Genomic DNA, 20,486 nt, shown 5'->3' on the forward strand with positions numbered 1-20,486 from the left:
AGCTCTCTCTTGGAAGTCGCTTTGGATAAAAGCGTCTGCTAAATGAATAAATGTAAATGTAAATGTAAATGTATTCAGATCCACAGTTAATTTGGCTTGTAACTTAGTAGAAATAGGATTTAATTGAAAATAGGCCTACAGTTGGAGTGGAGAATACTTTTAGCAATGCCAGACAATTTGTGGAAAAAACTATTCAGCAAATATAGATGTTTATAACTCAGTATCAGAAGTAGGGACATTTACATTTACATTTAGTCATTTAGCAGACGCTCTTATCCAGAGCGACTTACAGAAAGTACAGGGACATTCTCCCGAGGCAAGTAGGGTGAAGTGCCTTGCCCAAGGACACAACATCAGTTGGCATAACCAGGAATCGAACTGGCAACCTTCGGATTACTAACCCGATTCCCTCACCGCTCAGCCACCTGACTCCCATACATATCCCTCTACATATGGTTAATTATTATTTGTAAGGGAACACTGTAATTTTTTAAGATGTTCAACAAAAGTAGATTCTAAAGCCTATTATACAATACACCTGAAAAAAATAACACCAAAGATTTTTACACAAATTATAAATATTTTTTCCAGCATCATGTCTCAATGGTCATAGAAGGGTCATGCATTTACGTAAAGAGCTTTAGATGCTTTAGACTAGTACAGCAGGAGCCTATAGCTTAGTGATTTACACCCATAAAAATCTTATCTCAAAGCATTTGTTGAGATAAGAGAATATATACGGGGATGATAGTTTTGGATATTTTGACATAAAGTACAATAGAAATATATAATGTCCTGTTTCCAATTCACATCAGTATCTGTTGAAGATGCATCTGAAGAAGGTGCTACTCATGAACTACTCTAGAAAAAGTACAGTTATTAGACACTGATCTTCAGGTGGATGGAGGACCCTTATAGAATGTGTCCTATTGTATATGATGCCTGGACTCTAAGTTACATATTTTGACAAGATTAGTTGATATAGTTTGTTCCAAACATGCCATTGACAACCCTCTCAACTCATCTCTTGGCCAAAGAACTGCCTTATAGATCTGTTCCAGGGAGAAATGTTTTCAGTGCCGCTTGTCACGATGAAAAAGTACCTGGTAAGGAGCAATTGCTGTATGCCCTCACTGCCATGCAAAATAATTGCCTTTGGTCTTTACAATATATCCTTGAAATTATGTATTTTGGGAAAGTTTAGCTAATTTGCTGTTCATTACTTATTTATTTATTATTGCCTGTGTTTAATCGTGCTTCTTTCAGAGAACCTGGCTTCATCTGGATCAGCTACTCAGTCGTCCCAGTATAACAATCTGGGAAGTGCCAGCAACGCCATAGACAGGAAGCGTGTCGCAAATTACATGTGTGGCTCCTGTACCCACACAAACCCTGAGACCAACCCTTGGTGGAGAGTGGATTTGTTGGACACTTATAATATCACCTCCGTCACCATCACCAACAGATGGGACTGCTGTGGTGAGAGGATTGCAGGAGCTGAGATCCACGTAGGAAATGGAATGGAAGGAGTCAATAACCCTCTGTAAGAAGATAAGATATGATCCTTTATAGTATGATAATGCTCACACAATCTAGAACTTTTTCTCATTTGAATTAATCTCTAAATATACAGGACCTGGCAGTACTGATGCTTTTCTACAAACAGGATCAAGACAATCTGAGGTGTGCTCTCCACAAAATGGTCATTACCAACTTACTTACATTATGTGTTTGTGTGCTTATGTGTGATTGACCAGGTGTGCTGTGATACGTGAGATGAAAGATGGAGAGGTGAGGGAGTTTGCATGTGGCGAGATGGAGGGGCGCTACGTCACTGTTGTCCTGCCAGGGAAGGAGAAGAAGCTCAGCCTCTGTGAGGTGGAGGTCCACGGTGGCACAACAAGGAAGACAACAAGTAATTCCTTTGCATCCACATATTGTACATCCACCGGATGTTCCAAATGAAACCTATAATTTTTTCCAGATAGAGTACAAATGTTAAATGTCCCGTTTCCAGTTCACCTCCATATTTGTTAAAGTTGCATCTGAAAAGATGGCTACTCATGTACTACTCTTGAAAAAGTACAGTTATAAGAAACTGAACTTTTGGTTGATCGAGGACCCTTATAGAATGTGTCCTATTGTATATGATGCCTGGACTCTAAGTTACATATTTTGACAAGATTAGTTGATATAGTTTGTTCCAAACATGCCATTGACAACCCTCTCAACTCATCTCTTGGCCAAAGAACTGCCTTATAGATCTGTTCCAGGGAGAAATGTTTTCAGTGCCGCTTGTCACGATGAAAAAGTACCTGGTAAGGAGCAATTGCTGTATGCCCTCACTGCCATGCAAAATAATTGCCTTTGGTCTTTACAATATATCCTTGAAATTATGTATTTTGGGAAAGTTTAGCTAATTTGCTGTTCATTACTTATTTATTTATTATTGCCTGTGTTTAATCGTGCTTCTTTCAGAGAACCTGGCTTCATCTGGATCAGCTACTCAGTCGTCCCAGTATAACAATCTGGGAAGTGCCAGCAACGCCATAGACAGGAAGCGTGTCGCAAATTACATGTGTGGCTCCTGTACCCACACAAACCCTGAGACCAACCCTTGGTGGAGAGTGGATTTGTTGGACACTTATAATATCACCTCCGTCACCATCACCAACAGATGGGACTGCTGTGGTGAGAGGATTGCAGGAGCTGAGATCCACGTAGGAAATGGAATGGAAGGAGTCAATAACCCTCTGTAAGAAGATAAGATATGATCCTTTATAGTATGATAATGCTCACACAATCTAGAACTTTTTCTCATTTGAATTAATCTCTAAATATACAGGACCTGGCAGTACTGATGCTTTTCTACAAACAGGATCAAGACAATCTGAGGTGTGCTCTCCACAAAATGGTCATTACCAACTTACTTACATTATGTGTTTGTGTGCTTATGTGTGATTGACCAGGTGTGCTGTGATACGTGAGATGAAAGATGGAGAGGTGAGGGAGTTTGCATGTGGCGAGATGGAGGGGCGCTACGTCACTGTTGTCCTGCCAGGGAAGGAGAAGAAGCTCAGCCTCTGTGAGGTGGAGGTCCACGGTGGCACAACAAGGAAGACAACAAGTAATTCCTTTGCATCCACATATTGTACATCCACCGGATGTTCCAAATGAAACCTATAATTTTTTCCAGATAGAGTACAAATGTTAAATGTCCCGTTTCCAGTTCACCTCCATATTTGTTAAAGTTGCATCTGAAAAGATGGCTACTCATGTACTACTCTTGAAAAAGTACAGTTATAAGAAACTGAACTTTTGGTTGATCGAGGACCCTTATAGAATGTGTCCTATTGTATATGATGCCTGGACTCTAAGTTACATATTTTGACAAGATTAGTTGATATAGTTTGTTCCAAACATGCCATTGACAACCCTCTCAACTCATCTCTTGGCCAAAGAACTGCCTTATAGATCTGTTCCAGGGAGAAATGTTTTCAGTGCCGCTTGTCACGATGAAAAAGTACCTGGTAAGGAGCAATTGCTGTATGCCCTCACTGCCATGCAAAATAATTGCCTTTGGTCTTTACAATATATCCTTGAAATTATGTATTTTGGGAAAGTTTAGCTAATTTGCTGTTCATTACTTATTTATTTATTATTGCCTGTGTTTAATCGTGCTTCTTTCAGAGAACCTGGCTTCATCTGGATCAGCTACTCAGTCGTCCCAGTATAACAATCTGGGAAGTGCCAGCAACGCCATAGACAGGAAGCGTGTCGCAAATTACATGTGTGGCTCCTGTACCCACACAAACCCTGAGACCAACCCTTGGTGGAGAGTGGATTTGTTGGACACTTATAATATCACCTCCGTCACCATCACCAACAGATGGGACTGCTGTGGTGAGAGGATTGCAGGAGCTGAGATCCACGTAGGAAATGGAATGGAAGGAGTCAATAACCCTCTGTAAGAAGATAAGATATGATCCTTTATAGTATGATAATGCTCACACAATCTAGAACTTTTTCTCATTTGAATTAATCTCTAAATATACAGGACCTGGCAGTACTGATGCTTTTCTACAAACAGGATCAAGACAATCTGAGGTGTGCTCTCCACAAAATGGTCATTACCAACTTACTTACATTATGTGTTTGTGTGCTTATGTGTGATTGACCAGGTGTGCTGTGATACGTGAGATGAAAGATGGAGAGGTGAGGGAGTTTGCATGTGGCGAGATGGAGGGGCGCTACGTCACTGTTGTCCTGCCAGGGAAGGAGAAGAAGCTCAGCCTCTGTGAGGTGGAGGTCCACGGTGGCACAACAAGGAAGACAACAAGTAATTCCTTTGCATCCACATATTGTACATCCACCGGATGTTCCAAATGAAACCTATAATTTTTTCCAGATAGAGTACAAATGTTAAATGTCCCGTTTCCAGTTCACCTCCATATTTGTTAAAGTTGCATCTGAAAAGATGGCTACTCATGTACTACTCTTGAAAAAGTACAGTTATAAGAAACTGAACTTTTGGTTGATCGAGGACCCTTATAGAATGTGTCCTATTGTATATGATGCCTGGACTCTAAGTTACATATTTTGACAAGATTAGTTCATGTAATTTGTTCCAAACATGCCATTGACAACCTTCTCAACTCATCTCTTGCTCCAAAGAACTGCCAACTGTTCCAGGGAGAAATGTTTTCAGTGCCCTTTGTAAGGATGAAAAAGTACCTGGTAAGGAGCAATCGCTGTGTGCCCTCACTGCCATGCAAAATAATTGGCTTTGGTCGTTACAATATATCCTTGAAATCATGAATTTTGGGAAAGTTGAGCTAATTTGCTGTTCATTACTTATGTATTTATTTATTATTGCCTGTGTTTAATCGTGCTTCTTTCAGAGAACCTGGCTTCGTCTGGATCAGCTACTCAGTCGTCCCAGTATGACAATCTGGGAAGTGCCAGCAACGCCATAGACAGGAAGCGTGGCGCAAAGTACATGTGTGGCTCCTGTACCCACACAAACCCTGAGACCAACCCTTGGTGGAGAGTGGATTTGTTGGACACTTATAATATCACCTCCGTCACCATCACCAACAGATGGGACTGCTGTGGTGAGAGGATTGCAGGAGCTGAGATCCACGTAGGAAATGGAATGGATGGAGTCAATAACCCTCTGTAAGAAGATAAGATATGATCCTTTATAGTATGATAATGCTCACACAATCTAGAACTTTTTCTCATTTGAATTCATCTTTAAATATACAGGACCTGGCAGTACTGATGCTTTTCTACAAACAGGATCAAGACAATCTGAAGTGTGCTCTCCACAAAATGGTCATTACCAACTTACTTACATTATGTGTTTGTGTGCTTATGTGTGATTGACCAGGTGTGCTGTGATACATGAGATGAAAGATGGAGAGGTGAGGGAGTTTGCATGTGGCGAGATGGAGGGGCGCTACGTCACTGTTGTCCTGCCAGGGAAGGAGAAGAAGCTCAGCCTCTGTGAGGTGGAGGTCCACAGTGGCACAACAAGGAAGACAACAACATACCCTAAAGATGCCAGACGTACTTGATTTAAATAAACATAAAAAAGTCACAAATCTTGTTCTATGAAATGACTGGTGTAACTTACAACAACGGTCTGTATCAGTGTTCAGGAAATACGGACACTGAATGTCCTGAATTAAAACATTTCAAAACTGACACCTGAATCTCAGTTGTTTATAAGCGTTTATTCAGAAAACTTTGTACTAAACGTTTGAGAGAATATTGCTTTCAAAAGATCAAATTAACAATTATTATAAAATACATTGTAAACCAAACTAGTCCTTTAACATCCAAATGCAAATTCTCAACTGTATTAATTATACCTAAAAAAAAAGTTACATTAATAATAATCCAAAAATAATGTCACATATTTTTACTGTATAAACTTCCTCATAAGAAAAACAGGAATTTAGGACCACAATTACATTTTTGGCCAGCTGTACTACACAACTGTAAAGCTAACATTTTAAGTGATTTTCTTCACAGAACTTTCAGAAACACACTTTGTAGTGTCTCTTGCTTGGAGCTTTTAAATTGTGCCTACTGGATTGACTGATTTCATCTCCACTATAGGTGAGCAGCAAAATGTCCAGAATTTGGACATTTGCAGGGTTGAATAAACTAGACTGTTACAAAAAAAAGAAAGCAAGAGCATTACAAGGGTGCAATGCATTCATGTTTTCAAACATAGATGTCCTCACCACATTTTACTGTGTCCAATTACTTTATTTAGGCTCAAATGCCACTGTTGAAAACAGGTGCTATGGTAAATGTTACAAATACATACAAATGTGCAGTATCTCCCTCCTTGTGCTGCAGAGTATGAGTCTTTCTTTAATTAAAATAAATGTTCATGAGTCTCAAAGGAATGCCAAGGAGAGTAAAAATACAGTATCTTATGATTTAGGGCAAAATGTACTGCTGCTAGTTGTAATGTGTTACCTCGTAGACATTTCAGATATGCTTTACAGTATATGAACCAGAACATTTTATCTGTAATAACAGGAATTGAACTTATGACAACATAACACTATGTACTGTAAATACAAACAAATTAAAATCAGTAGGCCATAGAACAATATTGGTACACACTGAACAGGCCCTTAAACACAAAATAAAAACCTAACATACAAAATATACCACAAGTTCAATTTGCGATACAAAAACAATTAGCACAGGTTTGCATAAAGCTATCAAATAAATTGCTACGACCAATAAATTATCATAAATGTATACTAGACAATGACGTGAAATCGTATAATCATTGTAAAGAATGAATAAAGCCTTTGTCAAGTTTGAAAAGATATTGCTTCACATTATGACCTGTAAGATAGCCTATGCTGTCAGCCAGGAACTATGTAATAATGAAAAATAGGCCAAAAAAAGGGGCGTTTTTAAACTTCTCAATAATACTGACATTGTATAGCTTAGCTTCAATAGCTTGTTCAATTAACTGAACAATTACATACAATTATCATCTCAGGTAACAGTGAGTACCAGGGAAAACTGTAACACCACAGGATCAGTACTACATTTCAGAAATTCAACAATAACAGACCTTTGAAAATGCAGCATTATTGATGGCAGATTTGTCGGAACACAAACGCTCTCAAAAGTAGCAACACAAGGAAGAACCAGTAGGATCATCCTAAGCATCCTCACGACACAAAGAGGGACATTGATTCATCACCACCTCCCCTATCAGAACCAGAGCTTCACCAAATAGGAAGCAGACACAGCACAGGTAAGTGGCTTCTTTAACAGGCAAACTGACCAACCAAAATAGAGGAATAATCCCTTATTAAAAAACACACCAGACCAGAGCCATTGAAAAATACTAGAAGGCGTGGCTAAAAACAGTATTGGCCCTGCTGTTATCTGAAGTCTGTAGCTGCTTTGGGAACTTCCAAGACTTTGTAAACATTGTTTTGAAAGACTGTGGTGAAGTGAGGTCTGGAGTCCCTGGAGATGAACGTGCACAGGGGAACTTTACCCATGTTTTGGGGGTCCTCCACGTCCCAGATCTCTGGCATGCTGCAGCCGGGCCTGCATTGGACAAACAACAGAATCTGGTGAATATTTAACCGCTCTGCAAATTTAATATACCCGGTCAACTAATTTGTCAGGGTCACCAATCATTTCAGGCCATGTCAGTAAATATTAGGACTATGACTCGCTGAATCACCTGGTGCGACGTGTACACCACGAGTCCTCCAGGACAAAGTAGTCCACCTCCAGCTGCCACAGGTTCCTCTTGACCGCCTCAGCTGACTTGCGACTATACATGGAGTACACCAGCTTCGTTCTCTCCCTAGAAGAACAGCATAGATGGATTACGCTTTTTGTGTGTGTGTAGGTGTGTGTGTGTGTGGGGGCTACGGTTGTCATATCTGAAATCATACACCAATTTTGACACATTTCTGTATCGCCGTCAGTGGTATCTTCATGCTTGTTTCCCCCCCAATAATGAATTATTTCCATACCCTTACTAGTAAAGTCCTTAGTAAGGGTATGGATTTCAGGCAATACACTGCCCACCTCAGTCCTGCGTCTTCATAGTGGGGATGATTGACAATGGGCCGTCCGGTGGAGAGCTTCACACTGGCCATGGTGGGCATGGCTCCAGCAAACACAGCATCTGTTAGACACGAAGAGTAACAACCACTTATCAGAGTAGAGTACCCTAAAAGCAGTAGCGGCAGGGAAACCCCCGCAGCCAACGCAAGGTGGGGCGGCCCCCAAGGGCCCCGCCCTGCATAGCAAAAAAAAAGACGGCATATATATATATAAATAAAGGCAAAAACCTTTGAGGGCAGTCATTGAGAGCACCAAGTTTCAACTTTCAGTTAAAGGAATCTCGTAATGTAGGCAACAGATCTTCATCCTTCCATGGGCTAAATAGTCTAAAAATCCCTGAATCTGGCAACAATGGCTTTTGCGTAGCTTACGTGCACTACTACGCCATTACGTCTCTTGGACGCGCACATTAAAAAAATGCTAATCATTACGTTTTGCTAGATGACGGTAGAAACATGAGTAAAAGAAAATATGCAAGCGGTGCTCAAGAGCGCAGCAATAAACTGTTATCTGAACAAGCTCGAGCAAAACACCCGAAGATTACACACTTATTTAGACCAGCCAGAGAGGAAGCTAACATCAGCATCTTCACAGACAAAACACTACCGCACGTCTTCACCAGCAAACAACAATAAATATACTTGCTTACTTATTGTCAATAATAAATGTTTTCCTTTCCTTCCATTGATTGTGTGTTATTTCATAGTGGCAATGCTATCCTTGGTGCTGAACTATCAGAAGGCTATAGCGCTGTGTTTTTGTGGTTTTGAACAATGACAAATAGGCTGCTGTTGTGCTGACGCAATTGAGCTTTTGTTATTTCTCTCTCACATATTTCTCTTTTGTTATTTCTCTCTCACATTGGGGAATATAGGCTATAGTTAAAGGTAGACAGCAATCAGTCTATTGGCAGTGGTATAAGATAATAGATGGAGATACATTTTGAGTGGATTTAGGGGAGGGGCCTCGAGCTCCGGCTTTGCGGGGAGGCCTCTGCAAAGTCCCGGCTGCTACTGACTAAAAGACCTGGATATATGAAATCCATTCAGACCTATAATGTCCCAAATGGAACGGCACCACAATGTATTGGGATCATTCAGATCTGCTCATGCGATGTTGTTGAGCCATTGTCAAATCTACACAAATGCCTACAAGAAAGTTCTGCGTCAGTGCATACTCTGAGAAACAGCACTGGTGACTCACCGGGCTGGGTGTTGTCACGGATCCAGTCCAGCATCTGCTCCTGGGGGAGGTTGCTGAATTCCCCCATGATGCCCCACTGAGCCTGTAGGTTGGCCGCCCCCTGCATGGCCATGATGGAGAGGACGGCGAAGACCATCATCTGGAGCTTGAACTTCTCCCCAATCCAGCCGAACAACTGGCAACACACACACACACACGACAAACAGACAGACCAACATAAGCCCAGTGAGGAGGAGGAACGTGAGGATAGCTATGATCTAGTATCGTAACGGGCTCGCTAACGTTTTGTATGTTCTGAAGTGTGCTGACCTGTTTGGAGCAGATGAGGGAGGCCATGATGCACATGTGGGGCGTGAGAAAGAGCTTAAGCCTCATGATGAGAACCGCCAGGACTGCGAACGCGACCAGCTGTAGACTGTGGTAGACCAGCTGAGACAGAGGGAGGAAGGTCCACATCAAAGGACGACAAGGTGGAGGGAGAGAACAGAGCCCGGAGGTGTGGTGGGGGTGTGAAGGAGGGAAAAAGAAAGAGGGCGGAGGAGGAGCAGGGTGATGAGAAAAAAAGAGACGTGAGTGAAAGTTGAGAAAGCTAGAACAGTTAATCAAAACTTAAAATCTAAATCAAATGACTTATTTTGTATTATTTCTAGTTTTTGTGAGTGGATGAAAACAGCTGTGTTGGAAAGAAAAGGAAATGATCACTGCATGATAATAAAGGCAAAAATTTTTAAGCAAGGACATATAATGTAATATGTGTAATGCTTAGAGATTGCACTACGATGTGAAAGTGTGTTTGAGCGTTGCAGGTCTAAATCAGCTCTCAAAACATATTCAGGCCCTTGCACACTGACTGCGAAAGTTTCGTATGCGTTTTTTTTGCAATCGTCAGCCTCAAAATTCGGTGGCTCTGAATTGCCAAAAAAACTATCAAAACGCAGAAAATCGAACACGATCCAAACTTTTTGGATCGGATGAAAGTTTTATGAGGCGGTGTGTAAGCGCGATTGACATAACGTGTGGTCGTATTTATTTTTTAACGTGCAAACATTTCGGACACGAATTTCGGACTCGGTGTGCAAAGGCCTTAAGGGTGGGTTTAAAAGAGCAGTAGCAAGAGTGAGCCCCCACCACCACAATGCTTACCTCTCCTTTTGCCAACATTGAAGGAGCACTGTAACAACAGAAAAAATAAAATAAAAAGGTTTTCCTTTACATTTAATGACATTCATTTAATGTGCATTCATTGTGTTTGAATAAAGACCAGAATAACATTACTGCTACTACTACACACAAGAAGATGAGTTCCCAAAGAGTCAAGCTCATAATTGTGGTGTCTCTGTTGACTCCAGGTCAGCAACAGTTATTCAAGGGCCTGTACTTACTCTTCAGAGTCACTGTCTTCAGGTTTCACAGACTCTCTCTCTCCTCTCAGGAAGCTCACGACATCCTGGATAGTCTGAACAGGGACACAAAGATGACAAAGAGCAAAAGCAACCAATTAACCTGGCATCCATATCCTTTTATTTACAATATGTGGCCTGTATCTTCTCCATTAACATCTTTTCTGTGCATTGGAAAGTAACATTGTTACTGTATATATTTGCTTAATCAAAAGCTGTCTTGTTGTTTAAAGCAGGTCTTTCATGGAAATAAAAATTGTTAAATTAATAGTGATTAATAATCTTTTGGCACACAGATTAATCTGTCAAATTTAGAAACGCTTGATGGAAGTTTACATCCCATATTTTTATGCTTCAGCTCTTGGGCAGTCCAAACGTGACAGTTTGATATAAATGTTTGTGTCTAATGTAGAATGTTTGAAGGCTGCCTGACTTCTATCAGGGCGACAGCTTGCAATGAGGACAGGTGTGTGTGTCTCCATACCCTTCCAGCAATGACTGCAACCACAAGCATGTTGATAGGGAGCAACAAGGTCTTGATGTAGCGCAGGGGGGTCTGCAAAAAATAAATCTCATAACGTCAATACCCCTTTCAACACAGACACACAAGCACATTCTCCCATTCATCACTTGCCAAATCCCACGGACATGATTTGTTAAATGGCAACTGACAAACGATTATCCTTTTCCTGGCTTTTGGGAAACAAGAGCTCATCAAGCTTCAATTTTACTTCTAGCGAAAGCAGGAACAGAGCCAAAGAGCTCCAGGCAGTTCAATTTAAACCAGGTCTCTCACCTCAATCTCCATGAAGTCAAATTCAGCAGCACAGGTGTACATCAATGTGTGGAAGTCCTTGTAGCTGGTGAACTTGGACTTGATCAAACCACTGATGTGAGCCTTCACAGAGGAAACAAAGACACTGATGTTCATTGTTGACACAATTCTACATTTAGTCTCTTTTTCTTCTTCACTGCTAAGTTAATGAGGTAAACTTGTATTTTGTTATGCAAATCTACATAAAAAAAAGAACAAAAGTCAGATTTGTCAGATTCACATCCATGATGCGTATCTCCACCCCATCCCAAAGGTGCTCTGATCTATTAAGATTTTATGACTGTGGAGGCCATTTGAGTACAGTGAACTCATTGTCATGACCACAACCAGTTTGAGATCATTTGTGTCATGTCACGTTTCCCTGCTGGAAATAGGCAGAAGAAGATGGGTATGGTCGCCCCACAACAAGAAGATCCGATTCCCACTTTCAGGCAAAGTCCAGGGGCCTCATGTATAAAGGATTGCTCAGCTTTCATACCAGAAGATGGCGTACGGCCAAAACTCGAAAAGTACCTACGCACAGAAATATTCACATGTATAAAGCCGGTCGTACGCCAGGTCCTGCACACCTTTCCTTTATAAATCACAATCAACGTGAGATTGACCGCACGTGAACGAGCCACTGACCCCGCCTTGCCTCCTCCCATAAATGAATATGCAGATGGACCATAAATGCACTCCTGAGGTCATTTCTTTGTCTGAATTACCGTATTTCTTCGAATAAACGCCGCCCTCGAATAAACGCTGCACCAAAAATGAACGTTATTTAATAAACGCCGCTGCGTTTTTTTTGAAGAAATACGGTGACTGTAAGATCGAGGTTCTGACAACAGAGGTGGAGACGAGAAAATGTGTCCTGTTTGTCGGCCTGTCATCAGGTATTAGCGACAAAAGAAAGGTCCGATGTAAAACTTTAAATTAAGTAACGAGTGGTGGCGCATCGTAACAGCATGGCAGCTATAGGGTTAGCGTGACATGCATTTCCTGAGTGATTTTGTCGTTCGTTTGACACCCTCAAGTTTAACATGTTATTAAGTGGTGGCGGATTAAACAGAAGGCTATATAGCATTTCCCGTTTTGGGTTTTGGCATTTTGATGTGATCATCCACATTAATGATCAAACTTTTACTTTTATGTTTTTGAATAGTCAACGTCATAAACGTAGTAGTGGAAACTTTATTTTGTAATGTTTGGTGAGTTTCGGCACTTTTCAGTTAGAACTCGCCACGTTACAGAGCCAGACAAGACTTTGCGGACGGTCCGCACATTCTCACGTCTGCTCAAAGGTTTCCGTGACAGCCCGCACATTCTCACGTCAAGTAAATCTGTATACATCACAAAGTGTGTGTGAAAACCAGCCCCAGTGCTCTGGTGGGCCCGGGCCTTTCTATGTGGAGTTTGCAAGTTGCCCCTGTGCTCACATGGGTTAATAATAATGTTATATTGGAGTAACAACCCCAATATTGGAGTAACAACCCCAATATAACACATGCAGAACAGATCATTCTATTGACCATGTCCCTGGCCAGGACATGGGTGAAACTTTGGGATGGGAGGAGAGCAGAAAGTGAATTTCATTGGTGGACATCACATATGCGTTGATGTTGCCGCTCCCTGCGCGCGCGTCACGTCGCATGATAATAAAGGTTTCTTCGACTTCACTGTGGTCATAAAGGGACATGGTCAGCAACAATACTCAGGTAGGCTGTGGCATTCGATGCTCAGCTGGTAACTAAGAGGCCCAAATTGTGCCAAGAAAATATCCCTCAAACCATGACACCACCACCAGCAGCCCGAACCTTTGATACAAGGCAGGGTGGATCCTGCTTTCATGTTGTTTACGCCGAATTCTGTCCCTACCATCTGAATGTCACAGCAACAACCGAGACTCATCAGACCAGGCAACGTTTTTCCAGTCTTCCATCATCCAATTTGGGTGAGCCTGTGCGAATTGGAGCCTCGGTTTCCTCTTAGCTGACAGGATTGGCACCACCCAGTGTGGTCTTCTGCTGCTGTAGCCAGTCTGCTTCAAGGATCGACATGCTGTTGCATTCAGAGATGCTCATCTGCATATCTTGGTTATAACAAGTGGTTACTGTTGCCTTTCTATCAGCTCAAACCCATCTGGCCATTCTCCTCTGACATTAACAAGGCATTTTCATCCAGAGAACTGCCGCTGTATATTTTCTCTTTTTCAGACCATGCATTCTCTGTAAACCCTAGAGATGGTTGTGCGTGAAAATTCCAGCAGATCAGCAGTTTCTGAAATACTTAAGTCAGCCCATCTGGCACCAACAACAATACCCTGTTCACCTAAATAACCTTTCTACTCCATTCTGATGCTTGGTCCAGTTCCAACTTCAGCCGATCGTCTTGACCATGTCTACATGGCCTAAAAACCTTGAGCCGCTTCCACATGATTGGCTGATAAGATATCTGCGTTAACGAGCAGTTAGAGAGATGTATCTAATAAAGTGGCCGGTGAGTGTATATACTGCATTTACTTACGTCATCTGAGGCTCCAAAAATGGCAGACATCATGAACTTGAGGATCACTGTAGAGATGAGCCACGTCAGGCCCTGCATCATCTTAAAGATCAGACAAACGAGTAAACCAGGAGAAACACACACACAAACACTCACAGATGGACATTTCAAGACACTCCAGGGACCCTTACCCAAGTTATGAGGCCAGGTTGGAAGGCATCCGCAAATCGGTGCCTCAACGCAACTATTGTCTATAAAAAGGGGAGAAACGTTGTCACTTTTGAACATCTCCCGATTGAACCTTCAAGACATTTAACACCCTTCCAAAACACTGATGGCTCAACACTAGAAAATACATGAAACATAAATGTAATCTGTGTACCACCATTAATCCTCCCAAGAGAAAAATTCTGAAAACCGATTGATTTTCTTTCAGGGTACACTCTGGTACAACACAAAGCGGATCAGAAGAGCATCCATTTTTTTAAATGTAATTTTAAGCACCAACTCCTCCATGCTTCCAGGACAGACCGATTGCACTCACCCAGATGGACACCAGCGAGGAGGCATAGAAGGAGGTCAGCAGCATGCTGTTGCCAAACATCAAAATGAAGCAAACGCCCAGGGTGATCTAGACAGAGTGGGGAGGAGGCCTTTGTGATTTGTGCAAAGAACCAGCATTCTGTCACCTGCAAACTGATTCTATAGCAAATTACTTCACTCTATTAGATGTGCCTGTGTAGATCTCCACAATGCATGTGGCTGAAATCTCTAAGCCACAGTGGATAGCAACAGGACAAGCTTTATAAAATGGACTTCCTAAAATGGACTCTAAATATGTTGGAAATAAACAGCAATAGTATGTAAAGAACACAGATATCATTGCGTACCTATGACTTGATTACATGGAGCAAAAAAGCAAGTGGAATTTACAATCACATCACCCAGGCATAGCCGTGTACGCTCATGTACTATAAACCACAGCACAATCCAGAAGCTTGTTGAGATGGCAGTGAGAGCTAGTGTTAGCATGTCTTTTCACACTTGCCACTTTCTTGATATGTCCCCCACTGACACAAATCTAGACCATCTCCACATACAAAAGCCCCTCTTCTCCTTATCTCTGGAGCACACTGGCTCCAGCTCTGCTATGCCTAGCAGCCCAACAGACTGGACCGCTGAGAGGATTAGGGAGTGTAGACGAGTGGGATGTTGAGGGCCAGAATTACACACACACTTTTTCCTGTGGAAGGATGAAATGTCTGGATTTCCTCTGTACACCCACACACACTCTCATTAATCCTGCCCTCCCCGTTCCCAAGCCTGTCCAGGTTGTCGACTTCCTCACCGAGAAAGGACAAAATCACCACTGTATTATAGACAATGTTGATAAATAAGAACAAAGGACATGGTCCACTTGGGACATGGGACACTTCTGTATGTTTCTTGGTGTTGCTCCCGGAATCCATGTACAGAGTATTATGTCATTGCAGTAAGACTAATAAACCTTTCTTCTTGTACAGGACACAGTATTTACCATATGAGTGACCAGCAGTGACTGCATCTTGCTGGGACTCAGGTAGCCCAGAATATACAACGCAAACAGAGAAGCAACCTAAAACACAAAGATACAACAAAGAATCAGCATGGAATATAGTTTTTTAGTAGAGAAATTTGCATTGAAGGGTGGATATATGACAAATTACTAAAATAAGCAAAACTGGAAAAACACAAAAGTAGATATTATAAGTGTCTTCAAAATGGCATCTCTCCCATGCATTCTGGCAGTATCCACACTATTTCCTTCTTCAGTTTTCAGCTTCTTCAGCTTTTCAGTTTTGCTTTGAACTACCAAATTATAAGGCTTAATCTAACTATTGGAAAACCTTAGACAAGCCTCGTGTGGTATAAATAATAAAACAAAAATTCTGTCCTTTTGTTAGCTGAAGTATCAGTACCAAAACTCATTTTTGGAAACAGTTTCTAGCTGAGGAATTTTGGCTACTCTCTTCTCTGTGTTGCTAGGCATGTATGCCAACATATTCTGTTGTTGTGAAAGTGTGACTGACCTTCGATAATGATAAATTTTTCAGTGACTGTACCTTTTGTCAGTTCAACTTCAACATGTTTTTGTGTTGTTTTTTAAGTTTACTTTTTCTCTGCTTGGATGTTTTCCATCTCTCTCTCTTCCTCCGCCCTCCTGTCCACCTCCTCTCCATTCCTTCTCACACAATTTATTATCCCCTCCATCCCTTTGTATTTTGTTCTCATTCTCTTAGAATTACATTGGCCGCGTTTCCATAAGAACGCTCCTAAGAAGCTCTTAGCGTTAAGAGCTTCTTAACGAATCTGGGAAACGCGGCCATTGTCTGTTTCCCACCTATGAAAGCATCCTCTCTTTATTCTCTTTCTCAATCTGTCTCTCACCTGGGTGAGCAGTACAAACTGGGCAAATTGCCAAGGCAGCATGAAGAACAAACTGGAGACCCCCAGAGCCACCATGGCCTTTCTGCTCGGGTTCCGGGTCCTGGGGAGAGAAAAGACACAGAGAGGGAAATAGAGAGACAAACGTAAAAAAGGATGAAAGGTACTCCAATGCAGATATGATGGCATGCATTCAAGACAAAGACACAGACACTATTTTCAAATGTTGCCCTATGCTTATTTAGATACTTTAATTTTCACGATAAAGTCACAGTAAGAATAGTAGGCACATTAACTCAGATATACACAGCAGCCCAGGTGGAAATGGAGTGTGTCAGATCATTTAGTTACAGTGAAATATATATGACAAAGAGGGGATGTGACCGCATCCAGTACCGCAAATCTGTAGACTGCTACAATGGGAATTCAAGAGAGATTAGGGGGGGGATGGAGAAAGGATGGGAGGGAGGAAGGAGGGATGACGGTGTTACCGGAGGATGTAAGTGAGCAGCAACATCTGCAGGACCAGGAAGGGGTAGGCGAAGCTCTCTCTCAGGGGCGGAGTCCACATCACACGGGTGCTCTGTGATACGGAGGGAACACACACACACACACACACTCACCATTTGCGTTAACACATTCACTGTCACAGATGCGTGGGAAGGGATTTCTAGAACACGCAATGATGACAACTGGCAAGCTATTTGTATACACTTACGGATGCAGACTCATATTGGCTAAACACTTTTACTCATCAACAGCCCACATTGCCATGAGGGTACATTGACACCCTCAAAAGCCAAATGCCAGAGATACTTCCAAAATGTCAAAAATCCACTGAGGAAGCAGGAGGTGAAGGACGCGAGTGGGCAAGTATTGAGGAGCAGAGCTGAGGGTGTGATAGAAATGTCAGCGTATTGATCTGGATAAGGAATAGAGTGAGATGCTGACTGTATTGAAGACAGTGGGGAAGCACTCAGCTTGGCAAATACTGACTGGGAGTCTCTATGATGGCTGGTGGTGTTGCCAGCCTGATTCTCTAGAAGTATATTTCCACAGGGCAGTGACAGTGGGGAAGTGTGTGTGTGTGTGTGTGTGATGCACTCACCTCTCCGTGGTTGAAGAAGAAACAGATGACCGTAACTGTGCCACCCAGCCGGCTACCACTGCAGAGAGCGAGAGAAAGGGGAAGGAAAAAAAGAAAATGAGATCAGAGTGGAAGGACAAAAACAACATCAGGGTAGAGATTAAGGGAGGATTTTCATTTTCTTCCAAGTGCATCTACATTCTACATTACAATAATTTAGCAGATGGTTTTATCCAAAGCGTCATACAAATAGTACAGTCAGTACAGCATATAATCCAGGCCCAACATTGATTTGCAAGAGGAACCAGACACAGTTGACTGACCATATACATTTTCCCACAACAGTAACAAAAGTGAAGGGTTACCTAAGGTAAGTTCCATAGAGGAAGAACAAGCACATCATCAGGCCATTCAAAATAAACACAAAAGTGACATAGAAGTAGGCCGGGTCACCCAAACCTGAGAGAGAGAGAGAGAGAGAGAGAGAGAGAGAGAGAGAGAGAGAGAGAGAGAGAGAGAGAGAGAGAGAATGATTGAATGAATGAGACTGTATAATATCAGCCTTCCTACATTGACCGACATGCAAATACACAGTGGAAATCTTTAGTCGGAAGACAATTTATTTTCATTTCTAGACTGAGGGGGTCATTCTTGTGTACCAAAACCTACTGAAGATCAGAACAGGACTATTGGTCATTGGACAAAAAAAGAAAGATAGATACTGTAGGGATCTTTGACTCTAGCCCATAGGACCTTCAACACAAGTAAAAGCCTACATGTCCTTGGAGTCCCTATGAAGATATTGAGATTATAGCTGCACTAATATATGAACACATTTTAACAAAAGTGATTGGAAAAGTACCTTCACAGCTGTCAACAGGGGCCAACCCATCCCCTCTGTTGATAGACCAACACATCTTAGTAGGGAGTCCAAAGAAGTCCATTGTGCCCGTGTAGATTCTGTACCAGCTGGCCAGGACAACCTAGGGAACAGGGGAGAAGTGGTTGTGAAACAGAGAGAGGATGAAAACCCACTACAAAGACTCTTACAAGTCTTCATTTTAGGAGAGTTCCTTTCGCCTTGAAGATTTATAGAACAGATGTAATACCGTACACCAAGTAGAAAGATATAGGCTTAAGAAATGGCAGCTAGTTTTAGCAAGGTGTAACTACATCATTTTACCTCTGGATAGAGATTGAACCGCTTTAGTGTGTTTATAACCAGGGGATACTCTGTTAGATGATCATTCATGATCAGATACAGGCCACTGAGGAAGGACGGGGCTTCAATGATGGTCTTGAAGTAGGAGTAGTATAGGCCCTGTAACAGGAGTTGAACTATCAGACATGAAAACTATGCAAGAAAAGAGAATCTTGAAGTTTAGATACCATAATTCTGTCAGATATACCATTTCTGTACGAAAGGCCATTTCCTTCTCCAAGGCTGACAGGTGTGAAAAATGTCTGTCATTCTCAAAAAGGTGTGTGAGATGGTACCTACAAAAATTAAAAAACTTTCAGCTTATCTTCATCAAAATGATAAGCACATTATAATATAATGATTAAGGGACAAATAAGAGAATTTCCCGACAGGTTGCAGACTCCTTACCAATGGAGGTATCCAGCCAGAGCAGCTGTGAATAAACAAGACAAAACTTTAAACTTTGAACCCAGTTAAAACTGCCAAACATGTTTCTCGCTAGCTAGCTAGCTAGGGTAGAGAGTCCTACTGCACCAAGCTAATGCAAATGACTTATTGCTAAATGTTGATTGAAGTCAGCAGTAGAAAGTACAATTGCAAGAAGCCAAGTGTGGTTAGCTAGCTTGTTGCTGTAGTCCGATACTGTAACTGTTTGTAGTTAACTACAGTAGCCAGCTAACGTCGTTGCGTTAGCTAGCTTGCTAACGTTAGCTATCTAGCTACAGTAGCTGCTGGTGGTGACACGTACCCAGTGCCAGCGTGAATCCAAGCTTGTTTCTGATTAATGAATGCCCAGGGAACAATCCATTCTTATTCTGCAGCAAGCTGTTGAAAGAGGTCCCTTTGCCATCTTTGCCTGTTCGCCTACTTTTCCCAATGCCTGTCGACATAAGCGGACTCCTGTCTTTGTCGCTTGCCTGGGGCGCTTGATCCTTCACGTTTTGTTTTCTTGTTTTTACAACCATGTTTTCATGGGTGAAAATAATGAGTCTGAGGTCAGGTGAAAGGCTGTTTCCTAGGTTGGTGCACAGTTGTACCTAGTAGCGACAGCTCAAGCTTCTGCTGCTCTTTCTTTACCTGGGCAATGATGCTTTGAGTTCACTCTTTCACAGTGTCTCATAAATCTTGTGAAAACTCGCCCCCAACTGGAAATAGCAAGATACTACAAACTTCACGCTTTTGTAGTAACCATGGTAACGAAGACATCAATTGGTACTATCCATTCAAACCACTTTACTTTCCTTTAAAATACTCAATTTGTCTCGCGATAGAATAGAAATTGCACACTCAATGTGCACACACACACAGACATCTCATGTAGGCTATGTTATTAGTGATGGGCATTCCGGCTCTTTTTCGTGAGCCGGCTCGTATGGCTCAGCTCACCAAAAAGAGCCGGCTCTTTTGGCTCCCAAACGGCTCTTTAAAAAATTTGAATTAAATTATGAAATGAAATCATACTCGACCGTAACCACATATCTTAAAAAATGCATTGATTTGTCATCTCCTCCGAGTTTTGACTACTCTCTGACTGTGTGTGAGTTGGCTCGGCCCTCCCTCATGCAGGATTGACAGGAACAGAATGTGAGGATGATCGTGTGCGCCTTTAAGCCTACAATTATTTTTTTGTTGTTCTTTGAATTAGTCAATTATTTTAAATACAATTAAAATTCATTCTTTCATAATCATTTAGTTTTTATAGGCTGTATTAATCTATTA

The 20,486-nt window shown here is 41.8% G+C and overlaps 2 protein-coding genes across 2 annotated transcripts; one reads left to right on the forward strand and one right to left on the reverse strand.

Moving 5' to 3' along the window:
* Positions 1-827: 827 nt before the first annotated feature.
* LOC136943812 (uncharacterized) lies at positions 828-5,680 on the forward strand. Its single transcript, XM_067237274.1, has 13 exons — positions 828-870; positions 1,038-1,106; positions 1,267-1,543; positions 1,758-1,915; positions 2,250-2,318; positions 2,479-2,755; positions 2,970-3,127; positions 3,462-3,530; positions 3,691-3,967; positions 4,182-4,339; positions 4,675-4,737; positions 4,902-5,178; positions 5,393-5,680. The coding sequence occupies exons 1-13, from the start codon at positions 828-830 to the stop codon at positions 5,577-5,579; spliced, it is 2,082 nt and encodes a 693-aa protein (XP_067093375.1). The 3' UTR covers positions 5,580-5,680.
* A 165-nt stretch (positions 5,681-5,845) lies between these two features.
* On the reverse strand, positions 5,846-19,734 carry dpy19l1l (dpy-19-like 1, like (H. sapiens)). The gene is made up of 22 exons (XM_067237784.1): positions 19,516-19,734; positions 19,176-19,200; positions 18,976-19,063; positions 18,750-18,887; positions 18,429-18,549; positions 17,932-18,025; positions 17,588-17,645; positions 16,971-17,062; positions 16,483-16,582; positions 15,593-15,670; positions 14,600-14,686; positions 14,247-14,306; positions 14,077-14,157; positions 11,530-11,631; positions 11,218-11,289; positions 10,716-10,789; positions 10,477-10,504; positions 9,643-9,762; positions 9,334-9,508; positions 8,092-8,191; positions 7,739-7,864; positions 5,846-7,599 (listed from the first exon to the last, which is right to left on the reverse strand). The coding sequence occupies exons 1-22, from the start codon at positions 19,730-19,732 to the stop codon at positions 7,428-7,430; spliced, it is 2,208 nt and encodes a 735-aa protein (XP_067093885.1). The 5' UTR covers positions 19,733-19,734; the 3' UTR covers positions 5,846-7,427.
* Positions 19,735-20,486: the final 752 nt, after the last annotated feature.

This window comes from Osmerus mordax, chromosome 6 (assembly GCF_038355195.1).
Source record: "Osmerus mordax isolate fOsmMor3 chromosome 6, fOsmMor3.pri, whole genome shotgun sequence".
NCBI lineage: Eukaryota > Metazoa > Chordata > Actinopteri > Osmeriformes > Osmeridae > Osmerus > Osmerus mordax.